This window comes from Gossypium raimondii, chromosome 11 (assembly GCF_025698545.1).
Source record: "Gossypium raimondii isolate GPD5lz chromosome 11, ASM2569854v1, whole genome shotgun sequence".
NCBI classification, from domain to species: Eukaryota; Viridiplantae; Streptophyta; class Magnoliopsida; order Malvales; family Malvaceae; genus Gossypium; species Gossypium raimondii.
In genome coordinates, this window is record NC_068575.1 from 54,742,259 (window position 1) to 54,764,637 (window position 22,379).

The 22,379-nt window shown below is 37.7% G+C and overlaps 2 protein-coding genes across 4 annotated transcripts; both read right to left on the reverse strand.

The window, feature by feature from the left end:
- Positions 1–6,854: 6,854 nt before the first annotated feature.
- LOC105802822 (ras-related protein RABA3) lies at positions 6,855–9,047 on the reverse strand. Of its 2 annotated transcripts, XM_012634694.2 has the most exons (3): positions 8,544–9,047; positions 7,153–7,626; positions 6,855–6,981 (listed from the first exon to the last, which is right to left on the reverse strand). In XM_012634694.2, exons 1-2 carry the CDS (start codon positions 8,795–8,797, stop codon positions 7,170–7,172), a joined length of 711 nt encoding a protein of 236 aa, XP_012490148.1. In that variant the 5' UTR covers positions 8,798–9,047; the 3' UTR covers positions 6,855–6,981; positions 7,153–7,169. The 2 variants fall into 2 exon arrangements, with proteins under 2 accessions (XP_012490148.1, XP_052480180.1); XM_052624220.1 differs by having other exon boundaries at positions 6,855–7,626; positions 8,544–9,046.
- Positions 9,048–10,852: 1,805 nt separating this feature from the next.
- On the reverse strand, positions 10,853–16,432 carry LOC105802821 (calcium-transporting ATPase, endoplasmic reticulum-type). 2 transcript variants are annotated; one of them, XM_012634693.2, is made up of 8 exons: positions 16,156–16,432; positions 14,095–15,633; positions 13,888–14,009; positions 13,179–13,457; positions 12,699–13,082; positions 12,497–12,606; positions 12,194–12,422; positions 10,853–11,730 (listed from the first exon to the last, which is right to left on the reverse strand). In XM_012634693.2, exons 2-8 carry the CDS (start codon positions 15,560–15,562, stop codon positions 11,170–11,172), a joined length of 3,153 nt encoding a protein of 1,050 aa, XP_012490147.1. In that variant the 5' UTR covers positions 15,563–15,633; positions 16,156–16,432; the 3' UTR covers positions 10,853–11,169. The 2 variants fall into 2 exon arrangements, with proteins under 2 accessions (XP_012490147.1, XP_052480178.1); XM_052624218.1 differs by having other exon boundaries at positions 16,279–16,424.
- Between the last annotated feature and the right edge of the window lie 5,947 nt (positions 16,433–22,379).

The following is a 22,379-nucleotide window of genomic DNA, read 5'->3' on the forward strand; positions in this document are numbered from 1 at the left end:
GGAAGAAGCCAGCTAATTATGTTAATTAGGGTGTTGGATGCAGAATTGCCGGTTGCTAAATCGTTGGAGCAGTGGAGGCTTGTACCAAACTGGCTAATCGTTTGAAAAATGCTAACTGCGTTTGCCACCCGAGTAATGTCCCCACTATATGTACCACGCAGCTGTTGCCTATGCCTTCCATCATTAATTTGCCTCAATAATGAGCATGCATACCCACGTTCAGTAGTAATTACACCATCACAAATCGTATTTCCAGCTCAACTACGCAGATAACTATATTATATGTATAGCTCAGTTGCTCGTATCATATAGTAGTATTTTTGCAACATCTTCTTTTTCCTTTTAAAGATGCATCTAAAATCTAAATTTTTTGGTTTAGTTGCTCTTTCCTATATATAACTAATTTATATGATGTTATAACACTTGGTAGCTGGGTTGGCCTTTGGGGTAGAACCAACAAACTCGTTATACATATACAAGGAAGCATATCAAATACAAGCAATAAGGAAATTTATATATGTATATTTTTGGAGTTACTAAAAAAGCCATTAATTTCACTTGGGTTCTTCTATATAGTGATGTATAAATATTTGGTTCAATTCTTATATTTATTGCATGTTTTAAATTATTAGCTCCCCTAAATTGGTATAAACTATAAAGTAAAAATAAATGGAAATGTAATGTTATGTCAAGTGTTGAAAAAATAAATATAAAAAAATTGAGTGTTTATTTAAATTATAAAATCTATTTGGTATGAATATAATTAGATTTTTAATATATAATCTTAAATGGAATAGAATAGAATAAAATAAAAATAATAAAAATGATTCTATTTATCATTTTCACATTTTTTAAAAATAGTTCTATCCTATTTAAAAATTAAATTGTTAAAAATATTAATTTTTAATTGATTGGTCAATATAAATTTAATTATCTTATTCCGTGTAGACTTGTACCTCAAAGATTTTTAGTAGCATTTCATACTCTCTCTTTTCGTTTCTTTTCCTCTTAAATTGCTTTGTATTTTCTTTCTCCAAAAAAAAAAGCAGTAAAGTTGCTTTGTATTTTTGTTGTATGGAATCATTGAAAATTAAACACACCATACAGATGGGCTGTTAGATATACCTTTTTTTTTTTTAAATATTCCTAGAAAAGAAGCAAAGTTTGCACATCCTAGATGTCTATAATAATAATATCACATTAAAAGATAAACTAAGTTGCAAAATAATACTTAATTTCATCAGTTGGAGTTTTTATTTTCTAAGTCAAGTTTTATTAATCAAAGTGAAACATACTCATAGTAACAAAAGCTAGGAAAGTAACGGTCAACACACCTAAAAATCTCCTCCCATACAACCCGAGTCACAAAAAACACCTAAAGCAAATTGCAATCACCCTACATACATGATCAACAGCTCCACGTCCACGATAAACTCAAATCCCTCAGTCGACAGAAACCCAAGTCAAATAGATATAGTTCTTTTAAAATAAAGCATTTGTCCAGAGTGAGGAAGCCGTGCATCAACTACGACATCACAAGAACTCAATCTCAAGATTCCAATAAGACTTCTCAAACATCAGCATCTAATGATTCACAGGATGATAGACTGAATTCTTTTAAAAGTAAATTTCTTAACGTCTGCTTTAGATGAGTATGAACGGGCTGTTATTCTTGGCTAGAGAAGCCGATGGGTATGTAAGACAATAAACATACTATGAGAGTGCCGGAACCGATGTTTAAGTTAATGAAGGTGAAAGACCTTTTCGGAAAAGACTTCAAGCAGAGTAATAGTAGCTAGAGTTAAGTAAGGATGTCCTTGGAGTGGTATATACCTAGTTATTTATATCTCGGGCTCCTTGGTATCGTTAGACTAGTGTCACGGGGCTAGACCTTTCGTCTCGCAATCCGTGCGGCCTTAGGCGATCCGTTCGTCCAAACTCGCCCAAGTCAGCCTTAACTCCCAAAAGAGAGGATTCTTTTAGAACTCCTCCAAGGCACCAATTTGTATAGCGGAAGCGTTTGTGCCAAAAGAAGCTACAAAAGAACAACAGAAAACCAAAGAAAGAATGCCCACAAAGTGTTTGAGTAAATGCTCAAGAATTCTATTACTCTTAAGAATTCAAGTTACAATGGATGATTTACAAATGAGGGGGAGGCTCTCTATTTATAGTTGAGCTCCCCCAAAACCGACGGTCAAGATACATGTACATCGACGGACGAGATTCACTATATCCCTTGATTTTAGGGATTTACAAGATTTGCCATATCAAATCTAATCTAATCTTACAAGATATGATTCTCTTCTATCTTCTAAGATTAGTTACCAAAATTGCCTAAGTTGCCATGTCTTCATCATTGGGCCAACCAGGCTTTAATCTGATAGGCTTCTTTAGTAGCTCTCTGAATCGGGCCAGTTCTTGTGGGCTGAATGTCCCCACCTAATCGATAGACCTCCATGGGGCGCTTCTTGTGGCATGGTCACGGGCTTTGCACTTTAGCTCGTGACATTCTCCCCCACCCATTCTCGCAACGCCCTCGTTGCGACTTTCGGATGACACTGGCTTGATTCACCTTTTCTCGTTGCCTCGGCTTCTTCCCGACTTGACTTGCGATCGGGTTGTCCCTTCCTTCGGAACTTATGCCTCGGCTTCTGTCGCCTCTTATCTTGAACTGTTGCACTCGTTGGTACATTTTGCTGGCAAGAAGTCTCCGCTTTAACTTGCCCCAATTTTGACTTGTTTCTGTTGGAATCCCCTCGATTCTCATACCTCGGCTTCGTACCACCCACAGTTCATTGGCCTCCTTGCTCATAAACTTTGAAAGGGCTCCTACGACCTTGCCAAGCCAACAAGTCAGAATTCAAAACACTATCAGAGTGTTTGCAATGTACCTTACTCGCAGCATTTACTCGTCTCAACTGTCCTTGCATCGCTCCTTTTCCCTTGAAGCCCGATGCACAACCCACATTTCCCAAAGGTGTCGGCTCCACAGTCGATCTCGCAGGCTTCATATCGATCCCTTGCGCCACTAACACTTCCGAAGGGGCTTTCGTAGCATTCCATTTCAACGATTTAATGTTTCTCCCATACGAAACATCTTCGACTAGTTGGATTGGTGATAACACCTTAGTCCCAACTTTCATATCCCAATGCACCGGCACAACACTCTTTGTTGACGGACCGGTGACAATATTGATTTGATCGGCCCATGGTTGCAGAGTTGCCTGAATCCTGACAAGGAAGTTTAAACCAAGCACAAAATCGTAATCATCTAATCGGATTACCTCGAATTCTTCCTTGCTCTTCCATTCACCGATTTGTAGTTCCACATCACGAACTACTCCCACAGTTGGGGCTTTCTCAGAAGTTGCTACCTTGATCTTCTTATTCGATTTTCTAATCGACAGACCAAGCTTCTTCGCAGCCTTTTCCGACATGAACAAGTCTGATGCTCCCGTATCAATAAGAGCACTCCGCTTCTGACCCGCACTGTTGATGTCCACAAACATCAACCCGTTTTCATTCCTCTTTCCAGGAATGAGCACCATCGAATTGACTTTCGATGTGTTTCCCTCGGTAGGCTTCGCCTCCTCCTTCGGCTCATCCTTCTTTGCCAAAATCATCACTTTATTCGGACATTTACGCGCCATGTGTGGTCCTTGACAAAGGAAGCATTTCATCTTCTTCCTCTTGTCCCTTGGGTTGTCTAATCCCCGCTTCGCATCTCGTGGTTTCCCATTGCCACTTGTGCTATCAGTACTGTTGCCATCATCGCTATGTCCCTCTTCATCTTTTTCATGGTTTCTCTCACCATTGCCCCTTCCATTGGGCTTAGATACCTTAAGCTTGTCTCCCGCCGGATCAAGCTCAACAAAGGACTCTGCTTCGGCCATGGCTACAGTAAGTTCGGTGATTCCTTGCCTTCGCAACTCATGCTTTGCCCACGGCTTTAACCCATCCTCGAACCAATAGAAAGCTTCTTTCTCACTCAAGTCGGAGATTTGAAGCATCAACTCGCTAAATGCCCGCACATACTCTCGAACAGTACCTTGTTGCGTGAGACGACGCAACTTTGCCTGAGCCTCTTTCTCGACATACTGAGGGTAAAACTACTTTTTCAACTCTCTTTGGAACTGCTCCCAAGTTCCAATAGCCGTTCCCCCACGTTTCTCATCCGTGGACCTACGCGCCACCACAAGAGAGCAACATCAGTAAAGTAAATCGAAGCAGTGTTTACCTTAATGGCATCATCCTCGATGCCCATCGCTCGGAAGTATTGCTCCATTTCCCACAAGAAGTTGTCCACATCCCTCACGGATCGTGCACCATTAAACTTCTCCGGTTTGGGAACATCCATTGCTTGTTGCTTCGGCCTTGAAGACAACATCCCATTACTCAAAGCGTCTTTGTAGATCGCGAGCTCCCCCTTAAGCTCATCCATTTCTTTCTGCATGGCTAGCACCATATCCTCGAGAGCTTCATCCCTCTCTGCCAGCTTTCCCGCAGTGGACTCTACTAAATTATTCATCTTTTCTGCATTGGCACCGAGAGAATCCAACACAAAATCTCTGAGTTGCTCCTCCATGGAGTCAAACCCATCCGTGCGTCCCTCGACCAATTCATCTTCTTCCTCTTGTCCCTTGGGTTGTCTAATCCCCGCTTCGCATCTCGTGGTTTCGCATTACCACTTGTGCTATCAGTACTGTTGCCATCATCGCTATGTCCCTCTTCATCTTTTTCATGGTTTCTCTCACCATTTCCCCTTCCATTGGGCTTAGATGCCTTAAGCTTGTCTCCCACCGGATCAAGCTCAACAAAGGACTCTGCTTCGGCCATGGCTACAGTAAGTTCGGTGATTCCTTACCTTCGCAACTCATGCTTTGCCCACGGCTTTAACCCATCCTCGAACCAATAGAAAGCTTCTTTCTCACTCAAGTCGGAGATTTGAAGCATCAACTCGCTAAATGCCCGCACACTCCCGAACAGTGCCTTGTTGCATGAGACGACGCAACTTTGCCTAAGCCTCTTTCTCGGCATACTGAGGGTAAAACTGCTTTTTCAACTCTCTTTGGAACTGCTCCCAAGTTCCAATAGCCGTTCCTCCACGTTTCTCATCCGTGGACCTACGTCTCCACCACAAGAGAGCAACATCAGTAAAGTAAATCGAAGCAGTGTTTACCTTAATGGCATCATCCTCGATGCCCATCGCTCGGAAGTATTACTCCATTTCCCACAAGAAGTTGTCCACATCCCTCGCGGATCATGCACCCTTAAACTTCTCCGGTTTGGGAACATCCATTGCTTGTTGCTTCAGCCTTGAAGACAACATCTCATTACTCAAAGCGGCTTTGTAGATCGCGAGCTCCCCCTTAAGCTCCTCTATTTCTTTCTACATGGCTAGCACCATATCCTCGAGAGCTTCATCCCTCTCTGCCAGCTTTCCCGCAGTGGACTCTACTAAATTATTCATCTTTTCTGCATTGGCACCGAGAGAATCCAACACAAAATCTCTGAGTTGCTTCTCCATGGAGTCAAACCCATCCGTGCGTCCCTCGACCAATTCAAGCGTCTTTTTCACATTCCCTACGGATTCCTCGAGATTGACCACTCGATTTTCCAAAGCTGTCAGCATTTCCCTCGAGCGACTGGCTTTTCTAGCCCTCTCACGGGTCTCCATTGGCTCACTTTGACCAACGACTTCTTTTGACATCCCAACGGCGCCTTCGAACCAACTCGAATATCACTTGGTTCAAAACTTGGCTCGGATACCACTTGTCACGGGGCTAGACCTTTCGTCTCGCAATCCGTGCGGCCTTAGGCGATCCGTTCGTCCAAACTCGCCCAAGTCAGCCTTAACTCCCAAAAGAGAGGATTCTTTTAGAACTCCTCCAAGGCACCAATTTGTATAGCGGAAGCGCTTGTGCCAAAAGAAGCTACAAAAGAACAACAGAAAACCAAAGAAAGAATGCCCACAAAGTGTTTGAGTAAATGCTCAAGAATTCTATTACTATTAAGAATTCAAGTTACAATGGCTGATTTACAAATGAGGGGGAGGCTCTCTATTTATAGTTGAGCTCCCTCAAAACCGACGGTCAAGATACATGTACATCGACGGACGAGATTCACTATATCCCTTGATTTTAGGGATTTACAAGATTTGCCATATCAAATCTAATCTAATCTTACAAGATATGATTCTCTTCTATCTTCTAAGATTAGTTACCAAAATTGCCTAAGTTGCCATGTCTTCATCATTAGGCCAACCAGGCTTTAATCTGATAGGCTTCTTTAGTAGCTCTCTGAATCGGGCCAATTCTTGTGGGCTGAATGTCCCCCACCTAATCGATAGACCTCCATGGGGCGCTTCTTGTGGCATGGTCACGGGCTTTACACTTTGTCCCGTGACACTAGGACCAAGACATTCCTCCTATGTGATTTGGCTAAGATTGTTGACCTTTTTCCTATAGGATTGTCAAGCTCATTTGTTAATCCCACTCCTTGACCTATGACAGTCCTCCACTTCATTTGTTGATCCTACTCCTGGATCTATGATAATGGTTGTTTATAGTCTGACATATCGTGGGAGGCTTGATCTTCTTGAGTATATAGATATATATTGGTTTGATGCTTATTCTCTTGAACCTTAAATTTATTTTCTTGAGTTGATATAATACAACTTTAAGGTTATAATGATAAAAACAAAAACACATATTCAAATAAAAAATGAAAATTTAACTTAATTATTCAATATTTTAAGTGGAAAAAATATTTGGATCCAAATACAAATTCAAGTTTGGACCAATTTTTGACCACTCACATTTCTACCAAACATGAAAAACAAAAACATTAAAAACTTAGCTGAACTAGTCCAACAGCTTTGTACCTCAATTAAAGTTTCAGTTATAATTTCATTACAATGAAGAATAAGCAAGAACAATCAGGCATGGAGCCTAGCGCAGGTCTGCACCCCAGCAACTAGAACTGGCCATATCAAACCAAAAAAAAGGACTCAAAGACAGTATCCCTAAACCATAACTATTTCCATATATTTATATTCATAAATATAATATGCCATATGATTTAAATGTAAAAACAACCCAAGAGCACAAAAGAAAATATAAAATAAAATAAGGTTAATAAAGCAAACATTACCTTAAATGAAAAGAAGATCAGCAAGAGCAGGTAGATAATTTTTTCATCTCACTTATTTCTAAATCAGGACCAGCGATGACCTCAATCTTAGATCCTTTCAACGCGGTGGCGTGATCAGCACCGTTGAGTTTTCCATTTCCACATTCCAAGGATTTTTTACAAAGCACACCGTAAATCTCACCCAGCAGCTTGAAAAAAGCTTTATCCACATTGTCACCGCTAAGAGCGGACGTCTCGGCGAAGAATAGGCCCTGATCCTCTGCGAACTCAACAGCGTCTTCAGTTGGAACGGCTCTGAGGTCCACTAGATCAGCTTTGTTCCCAATGAGCATGATGGCGATGGAACTGTCGGCGTGGGCACGTAGTTCTTCCACCCATCTGGCCACGTGATCGAAGCTCTGCCGCTTGGTGATGTCGTACACTAGCATTGCCCCCAAGGCACCTCTATAATACGCACTTGTAACTGCTCGGTACCTGCCCGCCCACACCCAATTGCGAAATGCAAAAACATTGGCTTCAAAAATAACTGAATAGTTTCACACTTTTTCGTTTATGGATTTTAGATTTTAGCCAGCATTGGTAAATTATGCGATTGTAGCAGTGGATAAGTTGTTGGGTTAGCTGATATTTTAATATTAATTTTAACTATTTTATTTTATAACTACAAGTGTGGTAAGAATTAGAATAGTTAGTTTAATGATTAGATGGCTAATCCACCGACCGCAATAACTTCTTCTGCTCCTTTGCATGTAATGTAGTGAACTACATTTTAATTTTGATAAGAAGCTATATTCAAAGGAATCCAGCTAGTTTTGGACTGAAATTAAGCTTTGTTTTTCACTGGTCAAAAGCAGCCCAAGATTCCTAGTGGTGTGGCCAGTGGCGGGCCAAACCACCGAAATCAATGAGATTATGAATTGAATTAATTCCTAGTAGTGTAGAGTAGGTAATGTGATGACCTCACTTGGCCATCAATTTCCCTTGAATTAAATATCCGATCCACATTCTCATTGAGAATGCAAGTATAATCCTGCTAAAAGTGATCCAATTAGCCTTCATATTTTTCACCATGATGCAACCACATATCTTTTTGCCCTTTGTTTGTTTACTTGAAAAAGAGACAAAATTAGTCAATCACACCATTCCCGTTAAAATATTCAACTATATGAGATTACAGCAATCTAAAATTCGGGGCAAGTGCGGTCCCAAATGTAAAATTTCATCCCAAGATAAATTATGTTTTCTTGCAGGCTGTAGCATTTGAAAATGCCATCTCTGAACTCACCAGATTGATTATTATATGTATTAACTTAAAGAAATCTGTGTTACAGAATCTCAAAGTCAGAGATCCTACACTACAGGTACAGGGAAAAAGGAGGAAAGAAGCTAACCTTTCTTGGCCAGCGGTATCCCAGATCTGTGCTTTGATGACTTTGTTCTTAATGGTAACCGTCCTGGTCTGGAACTCAACCCCAATGGTGGACTTGGAATCAAAGCAAAACTCGTTCTTGGTAAACCTGGACAGAATCTGAGTCTTGCCAACCGCCGAGTCACCGATCACCACCACTTTGAACACGTAATCTATTTTCTCAGGCGCATGTTCTTGATGATTCTCGACCTCAACACCATTCATCTCTTCATTCATTTTCACTCCTCACTTCTTACTACCTATCAACCACTACAGCCAACAAAAAAACTGACACAGACCCCTTCTCTTGCTAGTGATGCTAGTGTTTATAATTAAATAGGAAGCTTCAATTTGGCATTGTTCTTGGCCTCTAGTGATGGAGGGTCAGTGGGAGTAAGTAAAGAGACAGAGGAAGGGCAAAAGATGTATCAGACAAGACTGGTATGCAAGGGTTGTAGTCACACCACTCACTGATAAAAAAGAAAGTTATGGCAATACGGTCCTGTCCTTATCTCTCTATTAATGGCTTATAGTGAGTGTACGATCGTTGCTTTTATTATTAATTTACTTAAGAGAATGATGGAGGGAGCATAAGCTAACCACTCCGCAGAAAAGCCATATTTATATTAATCTTTATTTTTGCTTAATGGGGGCATTGGGATCTTTTAAACTGGACACACTCAACAATGATCTCATAATTCCCGGCATCATCTCCGGATGAAAGCTAACTGTTCTCACTTAGTTAAAGTGCTTTGGCAAAAGTTAATTGATGCAAAAGGTGTTTGCCTTGTTCCTTGAAAACCTAATCAATGAAATTTTTTTAAACCTAGGTTTAGGGTAACTAGTAGCTTAATTCCCAAGCATCCTTGTCATTTCATAACTACGGCTCATCTCATGTTGTGTAGATGATTAAGAGTGCCTGAGATGATCAAAGCAAATATGGGGGTCTAGCTGAAAAATCCAGGCCATGTAAGCAAGTTAGCATTGAAGGAGAGGGTAGGGCCAGTAGCAGATCAACCAACCATTTTCTTGATCCCAATTTAATACATTCGAGGTACCAAAAAAAAATATGGGAGGGGTTGTTGTTCCTTTTCTCAGTTTAATAATTTAATAGGCTTCAAATCTTCAAGTCTTGAATTATTTTGCTGAGATCCTGTCATGGTCCATCTGATAGCATTCGATTTTATACAACTAAATTTGGGTGCTAAATTATTATTCCATGTGTACATAGTTAAAGCATGGCAATAAGCAACGTAAAGGAAGTGAAGGTTCTAAAAACTTTGGCCTTTGTGGACCTTCCAATGTTTTGCACCGACAAAGCTTCAGCACAGTAGATTCCCAAGAACAAATGATGAAAGAAAAGACCCCTCTCTTCCTGTTGCCCACTGACAGAAATTCTCTTGCATCAATTACTAAAATTAAATGGATGTGCATTTATCATCTAAAAGATTCCGACCCAAAACAGTTCATTACATTATTATTATTTGTGCAAAGCTTATCAGCTATAATTGCAGTTGTTAGTACTATTAAAACGACATTGTTATGGTCGCATTGTAAGAAATGAAGGTACAGGAAAATGAAGAGATCTTGATCCTCCTGAAACAATGAACGAGGGGCCACCAGTCATATGTAGTCCAAATAATGTTGCTTCTTTAGGATCCCAATTGAAGCTTTTGGAGCTGGGTCCGGTCAGGAGATACCTCAAACAATGGACAAAAGGCAGACTACAATTGGTTACTTTTGTAAAAATGTATGCTCTTGATTTTGATCTCATCGTTTTGGGCTACCCATATACCTTTTAGGGGTTTTATAGGCCTAAATGAGAAAGAAAGAGGTGTACCGAAACGGACCTGATTCACGAGCTTTGGTAACCAAGAGATGTGTTTGCCTTCAGCAGAATTTAAGTATCTGAACTATATCTATCTTTTTCTCTTATAGTATCTATTTTTTTTTGTCCAACTATATATTTGAAATATTATTTTCATCCTGGTTTATTCTAATAAAAGCTACTAATAAGAACATGGCACATTCTTGATAACATGGGTAATTTTTGAAGTGAAATGAGACAAAAATGTTAATTTAAATACCAAAATTCGAAGACAAAATATGATTTAAGCCTTTTAGCTTCAACCCAAACTCTGAATTATGAAGACATGAAACCAAAATCGCAACAGTGGGTTGTTTGATTCAGTTCTTACCTCGTATTCAAGTTATTTCAATGTTATTCAAGGTTGAAACTTTTGAGGGTATCAGCTATCTAGCACCATAGTATGTATTAAACTAGACAAATAATTAAGATAAGCATTAGTCATTCATGGAATCCAGTGTAATTGCAACATATGGAACTAACATATTCTACAGTAGGAGCCCAATGTTCTCCAGGTTGTCCAAAAATACAACTTGAAAGGAAGACTAGTTAGGGGAGTTAAACTGCATCATTTTGTTAATGTTAACGAATAAACTTTACTACTGCGTTTCTTTTAGATGCTAAAACATCGGCCAAAAAGAAATGAGCTAAGAATACAATTTAACATGGTACCAGTATTTCCCTTACATCTTTCAGTATAGCCTTGGTAAATCTCTTCACCAAATTGTAACCTGATGCTGCTTTATGCTGTTTTCTCCTTTACTCTGTATCTTTGACTCCTTCCAACAAATTTAAGAATCTCATCGATAAGTATTACGGGTACTGAGACCAGAATCACCAAGAACCATTCATTCAAACTCAATGGAGCAACAGCGAATATATCTGCCAAGAATGGAACGTAGAGTATAAGGCAATGGAGTCCAAATGAGACTGACATGGCCACCAAAAGCCAAGGGTTCCTCCAAGGTGGCAACGTAAGCAGGCTGCTGTCTTCAGAAAGTGCGTTCAGGGAATTGAACATTTCAATAGCTACTAACACCGACAATGACAGAGTCATTGCCTTCACTTTACCAGCGGTGAAGTAGTCACATGGGTTTGAGAAAGTGATCAGTTGGCCTCCACCAACCATATATGGAGCCACAGTGAAATTTGACCATGTGGAGCACTCTCCCCAGTTATGAAGCTGAGACAGTTCAACTAGTGTGTGCCCATCACTCACAAGGTTGATACCCATAAAAGAAGCCCGAGTGTACCACAAGATGAAGATGCCAACAGTTGCTATGCCCACATATGAACCTATTATCTGCAATTGAACAAGATGCAAAACAGTAGTCAATTTCAGGGTTACTGGTTTCCTAATAAAAAAAACATAGGTTCGTGGATAAATGCATCCATCTTTGAATTGAGATAGCACAAGTAGTTAATAGCCTCTATTACTCTTGACAATGTCAAAAAAAAAAACACTAAGACTATCAGCACTACTGCAATGGATGCTTGCTGACTGGTAAATGACATGAGAACACTGTTCCAAGAAGGAAAGGAAATTGGGACGCATTAAAACTATTGTGATGCCATCAATGAGAGAGGGATTATTGGAAAACAATATTCAATATACAAGATAAAAGATAATATTATGTCAAGAAGGATGGTTCTCCTTAACCATTTAACCGTTTAAGATTTCTTAACTTTTCTTGCCAACCTTTTAGTAGGCTTAAAGATATCATAATATTACCCAGAGAAGTCCAAGAGGAAGGATCAATACTAACCAAGTAACGGAAGAGGACCCAAGAGTTAATGAGAGCATCATCACTTCTGCGTGGTGGCTTGTGCATTATCCCAATATCTGGAGGATTAAACCCAAGAGCTGTTGCAGGAGGACCATCAGTGACCAAATTCACCCATAAAAGTTGCACAGGTATCATACATTCTGGTAACCCCAAAGCAGCAGTCAAGAATATGGATATTACTTCTCCAACATTGGATGATATCATGTACCTGTGAAATTTTAAATGAATAAATAAGGCATTTCTTAATTGTTCAAGGGAAATCAGTAGAGCTAATCAACATGCCTTATGAAAGCTTTCATATTGTTATAAATTGAGCGACCCTCAGCAACAGCTGAAACAATGGTGCTAAAGTTGTCATCTGCCAAAACCATATCAGAAGCTTCTTTGGCGACCTGGAGCATTGAACAATGAGCATGTTTAATCTAAAAGTCTACAAGAATCAAGATTCCAATTCCAAGCATAAGAAACAAGGTAATATATTAACCTCTGTTCCAGTTATGCCCATTGCAATTCCAATGTCAGCCAGTTTGAGAGCAGGTGCATCATTCACACCATCTCCAGTCATTGCGACGATTTCCCCCATCTCTTTTAGCATCCTAACAATTTCTTGCTTATGCCTAGGCTCAGCACGAGAGAATACCTTCCCCCCTGGCTTTGACAAAGTTTCGATTTGTTGGGAAGGGGAAAGAGCCATGAATTCTTTACCAGTAAAACTTTTCCCTCTAAGATCCTCTCCGTCAGAAAACAATTTAATTTCACGACAGATAGCCTCAGCTGTGGATTTATTATCTCCAGTTATCACCATAACTCTAATCCCCGCTCCTTTACAATCTTCAATTGCTTTGTGAACTTCATCTCGTGGAGGATCCTATAAAATGGATATGGCAAATGACATCTCCAGAAATCATTAAGTTGAAATTTTATTAACTAAAATGAGAAACAAAAGCTGTTATAATATGCTTACCCTCAGACCAACAACCCCTACAAAAACCAAGTCATTTTCAATGGAACAGTAGCAAGCTGGATCAAGTAACTTCTTATGAGCAGGATGATTCTCAGAATAGTAGTCTGAAAATTCTCCCAGGTCCTCTTTATATGCCAATCCTAAGCATCGCAATCCCTTTGAACTCATCTCTGTTTGTCTTGAAAGCAATAGTTGCCTACAAGGTTCATCCATAGGAGCAAGAGATCCATCTGCAAGTTGCACATGTGTGCTACGCTCCAGTAAACTCTCAACAGCGCCCTACAGGCAATGAGCATTGATTTAAAATCAAAGAAAGGGCATAACAAATCATTTATAATATTAAAAATGTGAAAACTTAAATAATAGTTGATAGCCGCAGGTGCTCTCCAAAGAGGTAAATGGTTGGCCATGAAATGTGGTCCATTCCCATGGGTGCGAATCGAACCCCCAACCTCATGATTAAGGGATGAGGTGAGCAACCACCACACCACGGTTTATAATTCCTTTTTTTTAATTAATTATTCGGGAGAGTTATGTGATTCAAAACTATATTGACTTTAAGAACTGTCCAGAGCAGAAAACAAACAGCAGAAAAGTCAGTTCTTTTAAGTTTTAGCTCAAGCAGCAACTCATCAACAAACACCAGAAAACAAGCAGTTGCTGTTTTGTGAGTTCTGCCAACACTGAATGAAAAAAATACGACAGTCACCTTGGCAAGTAGTCGGTTTTGCCCAGCAGCCTCTCTGACAATAATGCTACTAGACTTTCGTACACGATCAAACTCCAATGTTGCAACCCTTTTTGATCTTTTGATCCACCACTCACAGCAACCTATATTTCACTATATATCATAAATCAAAGTGCAATAGAATGCCTGACAAGTAACATACAAAGAACTAGAAAGCTTTCAGCTCACCTAGTTTAACTGTGCTTCGGTCAATCAAATAGTTTGCAACAAGTTCTGAGTCCCGGATTTTGTTTCTCATCTTGGCATCTGGGACTCCCATCTTCTCAGCCAAAACCTTCAAAGCTGCTTCTGTTGGCAAACCTGTAGCTCGGAAGAGACGACCATCACAGAAAATCCCAGCATCATTACAAACCGCACATATTTCTGCCATGACTTGTAAGTTAGCATCCATATTGTAGCAAGTCCAATCAACAATTCCACCATCCTTAGGATCATAGGTTGTGCCTTTGACATGGAAAATACGAGAAGTGGTGGTTTTCCCACCAAGGGTAAAGAACTCTGCAACAGACATTTGATTCGTGGTCAAAGTCCCAGTTTTATCCGAGCAAATCACAGTAGTGCATCCTAAGGTTTCAACACTAGGAAGCTTCCGTACAATTGCATTCTTCTGAGCCATTTTTCTAGTACCAAGAGCTAAAGAGGTTGTGATTACAGCAGGAAGGCCTTCTGGAATTGCAGCCACTGCAAGGGCAACAGCTATCTTGAAATAATAAGTGCATTTCTCAAAAGAAAAACGAAAATTTGCAGGCCATCCGTCCACCATATCGTATGAGAGGAAGTTTTTGTAATTGATAAGCCACACAATGAGACAAACAATCCCAATTGCAGTTGTAAGCCTGCTCCCGAATTCATCCAACTTCTTCTTCAAAGGTGTGTCACTCTCTTCTAAAGAGGCCTCGTGTATTTGCCTCTGTATTTTCCCAATCTCAGTGTTCATTCCAGTGCAAACAACGATACAGACACAGCAACCATTCACCACAGTCGTGCCTGCGAAAACTATATTTTCTTTTGCCTGCAACTCACATTCCTTCTGAAATATAGGACTAGTACCTTTCAGAACAGGCATTGCCTCTCCAGTTAGTGCACTTTGCTCTAATCTCAAGGTTGATGTTTTCAGAGCTGCTATTCTCATATCAGCAGGAACTTTATCACCAACCTGCAATTCCACTATGTCCCCGGGGACAAGCTCCCGAGCTGGCAAGTCTGGTACAAGGAACCCATCTCTTAATACCTTCCCAGATTCACATTGCATCTCCTTAAGGGCCTCAAGTGCCTTCTCAGCATTAGTCTCTTGCCATACTCCAACAATGGCATTAAGGAATAAAATCAATACAATCACAAAAGGCTCAACGTAGGCCTCGAAACCGGACTCCTCAGATTCACTTCCATGCATATATGCTAAAAGAAAAGATATAAAAGCTGCAACAAGGAGTATCTTTACAAGCATGTCATCAAATTGTTCTAATACAAGCCGCCATAAGGGCTTCCCTTTCTCTTTGGCAAGCTCATTCCAACCATACTTCTCGCGCTGCTTTTCCACTTTGTAACTGCTTAAACCCTTGTCTAGTCTTACATCGTACTCTTTTAAACAATGCTCAACAGACCATGACCACGCAGGAAATGCTCTCTCCTCCATTGAATCCTCAGCCTTGGTTATCACCCCAAAGTACAAATTCCTTCAATTTTGCCTCAAACCCTTATAGTTTTCTTTCAAAACAGGAAAAAAAATGAAGCTTGAACTACAACTAGGTAAGAAGAAAGAGACTAAAAAAAAGAAAACAACTTTGCACTAATAGCAATTAAACAAAGATATAAACGAAGGTTGAAACGTTAGTGCTAAAACAGAACAGAAACCCAGCATTAACTTCATTCAAGGAGCATGAAATTTTGTCCAATTACAGTATAAAGAGAGGTATCAATTACCCAACAACAAAAAGGCAAAGTTCTTTCTCTACCTACTCTTTTAAGTATCAAAAGACCAACCACCTACCTAGCCACCATGGCAATAATTGATCCCTACTGAACAGAGGAATTACAAGACAGCAAATTTGACAAAGACCAAATAACCCAGAAAGTGAAAAAAAAAAACCCCCGCTTATAGTGGCACTTAACTGTCTACAATAGATTAAAAACCGTAATGTAGTTAACCATATCACAAAAAACCAAAATAAAATATTAATAAAAAAGTGCAAAATAACAAATAATAATAATAATAATAATAAAACTTACCTATAAAACAGAAACAGACATGAAATGAGCATGACACGGAATACTTCTTATACGAAAACTTCAGCGTATATAATAATAACAAATAATCATAATAAAAGAGGTAAAAAGAAAGAAATATATAACCTTTGAATAACAGTTAGACCAAGAAAAACCAAAAGAATGGCTTGAAAACAAAGCAAAGTTGAAAGAACAATTTTTTTTTTGTTCTCTATTTTCTAAAGAAAAGTTGGGTTGTTCTTGGTCAGTCTTTTGATCTTCTGTGGCTCTGCTTTTTCAAATTTTGCTTTTAGGATTCCTGCATTTGTAAATAACAGAAGTTAGTTTATTTTACCATAATGCCCTCGACTTTTAATGGGCCCTGTAGCTTACTGGGTTGACGATTCGGCCGTATTCGATTACCATAGCCGTACGGTGCACAAGACATCCGTGTTCTTCATTTATAAATAGTAATGAAAATAAAAACTCATTTTCTTTCTTTCTTTTTTTGCTTTTGAAAAAAAAAAAGAAAAAAATTTTAATTCAACAAAAAGAGATTGCTTGGTTGGTCTAAATCGGACACTCCGAAGACAAACTGTTTGAATTTAGAGGTTGTCTTCTAAAAATTATATATATTGTTTTTTATATGAAGATTTGTTGGGTTAAATAGCTGAAAACTTTGGTTTTAAAAGTTAATTGGGGATTTAGGTCTTTTTTTTTTTCAAATTTAGAAAAATACACATATTTTAAAGAAAGAAATAGAAAACGCCTCTTGCAGGAGCATTTTCAGCTAAGGTGGCAATCAAGGGGCTAATAACATGTATTAAAGAACGCATTTTTGTCCTTCCAAAAATTGTATTTTTTTATTGGGGGTATTAAATTTGGAGAAAAAATTTTATCTATGTTTATGTTTTAGGAAAAAATTGTGATAGTTTTAAGATATGCTTAAGTTCATAGTGATGTGGTGGCGCTCGAAGATTCACACATTTTGCTTGTCATGTAAGGAGTGCATCATCACTTTAGAAGACGTCGCATTGCACCTCAGGCTCCCAGTTCACAATTGTTATACGGTCACAGGTTGAAGTATAATTAGGGCTCTTAGTTGAAGATAGTTATACGGTCACGAGTTCAAGTATAACTTGAGACCCCAATTGACGATGATTATGTGGTCATGGGTTCAAGTTTCACGCCACCAAAAGATGATGCTTTATAAACCCCATACATAAATGTGAGATCATAATCATAGGGAAAAAAAAGCTCACCAGTATAATCAACTTATTCTTTTCTCCATCAAAGTAATATTCTTAACATTATTGTCCAAAACCTATGGACTCCCTACAACCTGCACCGACAAAGGGACATCCAACCTTGGACATGCAACTAGGGTTGATAACGAAGAGGTATCTGAAACTAATAATGATCCAATCCGGGAGTCTAGGCTGGAAGGTTCAGAAATTGTATTATTTTCTGAACCAGAGGTTGCCCCTACTAAACCAGAAAAGAGTCATTCTGATGGTGAAGGTCTAGATAATTCTGTAGGAATCCATCCGGATGTCACGACATATGCACCTCCACCCCACATGCTTAATGTTGACCTTGATGCTGAAAGTGGGTTAGAATGTCAAAAACTTCCTTATAGAAGACTGAGTCATACAAGTTCCTCATTAAATATCGGTGATTTACAAGTTGGAATGGAGTTTTCTTTCAAAGATGTTTTTGTTGCTGCAGTGAAGCGATATAGCATAAAGTATAGGGCCAACTTCAATGTTACAAAATCTCGATTAGAAAAATATAAGGCCAAGTGCACAATGCGCATCAATAGATGTCCGTGGAAAATCATGGCATTTGTGAGAAAAAATACGGGTTTTGGACAATTAAGAAATAAAACGCTCCACATACTTGTGTTGTTGCAGGTATGTCTCAAGATCATTTGAAATTGAATTTTGACCTAATCTCGAACATTGTCTTACTTATTTCTAAATACTTGTGTTGTTGCAAGTATGTCACAAGATCATCCAAAATTGAATTCTGACATGATCTCTTACATTATCTTATCTATGGTGAAAGTGAGTCCTAAGATTCTGGTGCCGATTTTGATTTCCAATATCTGTAATCAGTACGATTACACCGTGTCATACTACAATGCATGAGTTGTAAAACAGAAGGCTATAAAAAATACATAACGGGTGGGATAAATCATATAATGATTTGTGGCAATGGTATCAGATATTGAATCAATATGTCCCAAGTACCGTTATTGATTTACAAATGAAACCTACGTATTATGGCGATCGAATGGTCCAAGGGAAAAGAGTTTCCCATCATCACTTTTGGACATTCAAGCCATGCATCAAAGCATTCTAGTATTGTAAGTCATTAGTCCAAATTGATAGGACAATCATGTACGGAAGATATGAAAATGGCTTCTTGTTGGTTGTTGTATAGAATGGTAATCGAAAAATCCTTCCAATAAATTTTGCAATTATTGAAGGAGAAATCGTTGATGCTTGGGATTTCTTCTTGACTAACTTGAGATAGCATGTTGTGCAGCAACCTGATGTATGCATCATTTGTGATAGGGTACCTGGAATACAAACTGAAATTGATATACATGGAAGTTTCTAGAATCGTACACACCATAAGTATTGTATATGACATATAGGGTCAAATTACATAGGCCGAGATCATAAAGATGCTGAGCGGCAACATGTTATTAACATGAGTATGTAGTAAATATGATTTTCTATATCATTCTTTAACATATTAGCTTTATTTTCTTTGACAGGGTACGAGCTCGTTCAACATCTATTCCATGAAATATTGGAGAACTTGTGGGTTATAAACAAAGCCGATGCGGAATACCTTAATGGGATACCTAAGAAGTAGTGGACTTAATCATATGATGGAGGTCTACGATACGAGCACATGATAATGAACCTAGCGGAATGCATAAATTTTGTATTGAATGGGACACGTCATTTGCCAATAATGTCAGTGGCTAAAGAAACATATTTCCTCTTAGCAACCTTATTTCCAAAGTAAACGGAAAAATATGTTGGAAAGATAAAGGACAACCACATTTGGTATGAGGAGGTGATGAAAGATATTAGAGAAAATGCAAAAGAAGCAAATTCTATGTCTGCAGTGTGTCACTTGCGTCCAAATCAAATATTTCAGGTTGCGGAGTTTGATAGGCCAGATGAAGGTATTATCGGGGGATCATACTATTTATACCTTAGACAAATGACCTACAATTGTGGGAGATTTCAAGCACTTCGTTTTCTATACGCATGTGTAATTGTTACATGTGCTTCGACACTTCTAGATTGCATGAGCTATATTGACGAAGTTTACAAACTAAAAAGCATATATAAAGAATGGAAATTTGAATTCCTACTGCCCCAAGTGGAAATATGTGGTTGTCTATCTCGTGCGCTTTATTCAAGTTGGTACTAGATATTACGTTGTATCGCAAGCCAAAAGGTCGACTGAATTCTACTTGGACACGCGACAATATGAATATTTGAAAGAAGATAGACCAATCGAGGTTATGCAATTATTGTAGGAACCCAAGACATAATAAGCCAACATGTCCACACTTGGAGGCAACATTGAGGAGAAGACTTAATTAAAAATTTTATTCAATTTTTTATAAGCATACAAAAATAAAACAATTTATTCATTTTTTGGTACCAATCGAGGTTATGCAGTTATTGTAGGAACCCAAAACATAATAAGCCAACATGTCCACACTTGGAGGCAACATTGAGGAGAAGACTTAATTAAAACTTTTATTCATTTTTTATAAGCATACAAAAAAAAACAATTTATTCATTTTTTGGTAAATTGTAAATAAGTATATGTTATTGATATAAAATACAGTAGAATACTATATAAATACTTTTTTCATTTTTTTCGTAGATTGTAAATAAATATATTATTGAGAAGGCATGCGATAGAATACAATACAAACAAATTTTTAATTTTTCTTTCATAGATTGTAAATAAATATCTATATTATTGATATAAAATACAATACAATACAATACAATATTTTTAAAAAAAAACTTCATAGATTGTAAATAAGTATATTATTGATGTAAAATACAATAGAGAACCTTTTTGATAAATTGGAATAAGTACATTATGAATGGAAAATTTGAATATAATAAAAATTAAAAGTTAACAAACTAAATGATGATTTACATGAAAAAATTTTAAAATAAAAAATTCATCGATGTTGTTGGCCCGAATGTGTGACACAACCTAATGGGTGTCAGTTACGAGGAAGATTTCGTCATAGTTGGGGTTCCGACTCTTCATCTTCTTCATTTTCATCTTCATCTTCATCTCCACATTCATCACGTTCCTTCATGCTAGATTGCATTTGAGTCCTAGGTTCCCATTGTATATCGTCTATAGTGTTAATAGGTGGTTGTGAAGATGACCCACCTTTGAAAAATAATGATGTCGTGGGTGTTTGCGACACTATCGACGGTGAAGTATCTGGTGTCAAATTGTAACAGCTCGATTTTTGACCCTAATCGGAATAGTGGTTTCGGGACCACAAATCCGAGTCTGAAAAATATTTTAATATTATTTTGTGTGTTTATGATGTGTGAATTTACATGTGTGAAAGTTTCATGAATTAATTTCATTGTTCGTGTGCTTAATTTGAGAAAATGGCTTAGTCGCGTAAAATGAAAATTTGAGGGTTAAATATGAAAGTGTTCAATTGTTATTGTTTATATAAATTGGAGGTTTTATATGGCAATTAAACTATTTTTCAAGTTAGTGGACGGCATTAGGTATAATATATAGTTTTCTTATATTATTATTATAATATATAAATGTTATAATAAGTATATTATATTAATATGTTATAATAAACATTAAAAGAAAGCCATTATCATTATTTTGGCTTTTTAGTTCATCTTCTACGCGAAACAAAAAAAAGAAAGAAAATAAAGAAACAAAGCTAAGGTTCGGCCATTGTTAAGCTTGATTCAAGGTGAGTTCTAGCTCGGTTTTAATAATTTTTATGTTTTTGAGATCGTTGCTTTGAATACTTCAGAACTCATGTCTTAATTTTGTGAATTGTGGATGATTTTGAAATGTGCCATTGATGAATGTTTGAGTTTCATGATGTTAGTTGATAAAATATGAAATATAAGTGTTAGATTAACATGTTTTGTCTTTGAATTTTTTGTGAATTTGAGTAATTAGGGCTAAATTGAGAAAATAAATTTTTGAGGGACTAAAATGCGAAATAAATGAAATGCATGAAATTGTATGAATACAAGGAAGATTCAGCCTAACTATGCTGTTGTGAAAATTTTGTGTATTTTGTGTTTTATGCAATAAGGACTAAATTGTAAAAAGTGTAAAATGTCAGGAGCAAAATGGTAATTTGCCCATTTATGTGTTTTTGGATTAAATTGAGTGAATTGTGTGTTAAATTAGTTAATTTTTAACTTATTTAGATCAAGAACTGAAGAAAACAGAATTAGATCGAGGAAAGTCGAAAGTAGTCGAGTAGTTGATTTCATCCGTCGATATCCGAGGTAAGTCGATAAGCATTTAAATATTGTTAAATTTAAGGATATATAAATGATAAGTGATAAATTAAATTATTTTATTTGTTATATGTTTTGGCCTAATGGGATTATTGAGATAGGAATTTTGTTTCGAGTTTGATTCGATCAATAATCAACGCCTAAAAGCCCCATACGAACCCTAGGAATAGATAGGATACTTATGTCATGACATAGGACTCCGATATGTTTTTTCGTGTAAGACCACGTCTGGGACATCGGCATCGACCTGTATTTACGTGTAGGACCCTGTTTGGGACAGTGACATCGGTATGTGATTACATGTAAGACAACGTCTGGGACGTTGGCATTGTACGAGCTTTCTGATTATCCATGTATCCTTTTTAATTCCGAACGGTTCAACGGGCAATGTTAAGTGAAGACCGAATGTGAAATCGAACTAATAATAGTGTTCAGGTATGTATTTATATCATGCTATGGAATTAAGGTAAATTGTATATTGAATTGATGATACAAAGTTATTTGATATATGAACAATATGTGAGCATGTTCGTGCTTATAAGTGATTCGGTAGTATAAGGAGATTTGACCTATTATTATAGTTTTTGAATTATAAATTGTTAAGTATACAAGTATTTGAGTATTTGTGCAATAAGTTTTATAAAGTTAAATGTTTAGTTTTATTTGATTTGG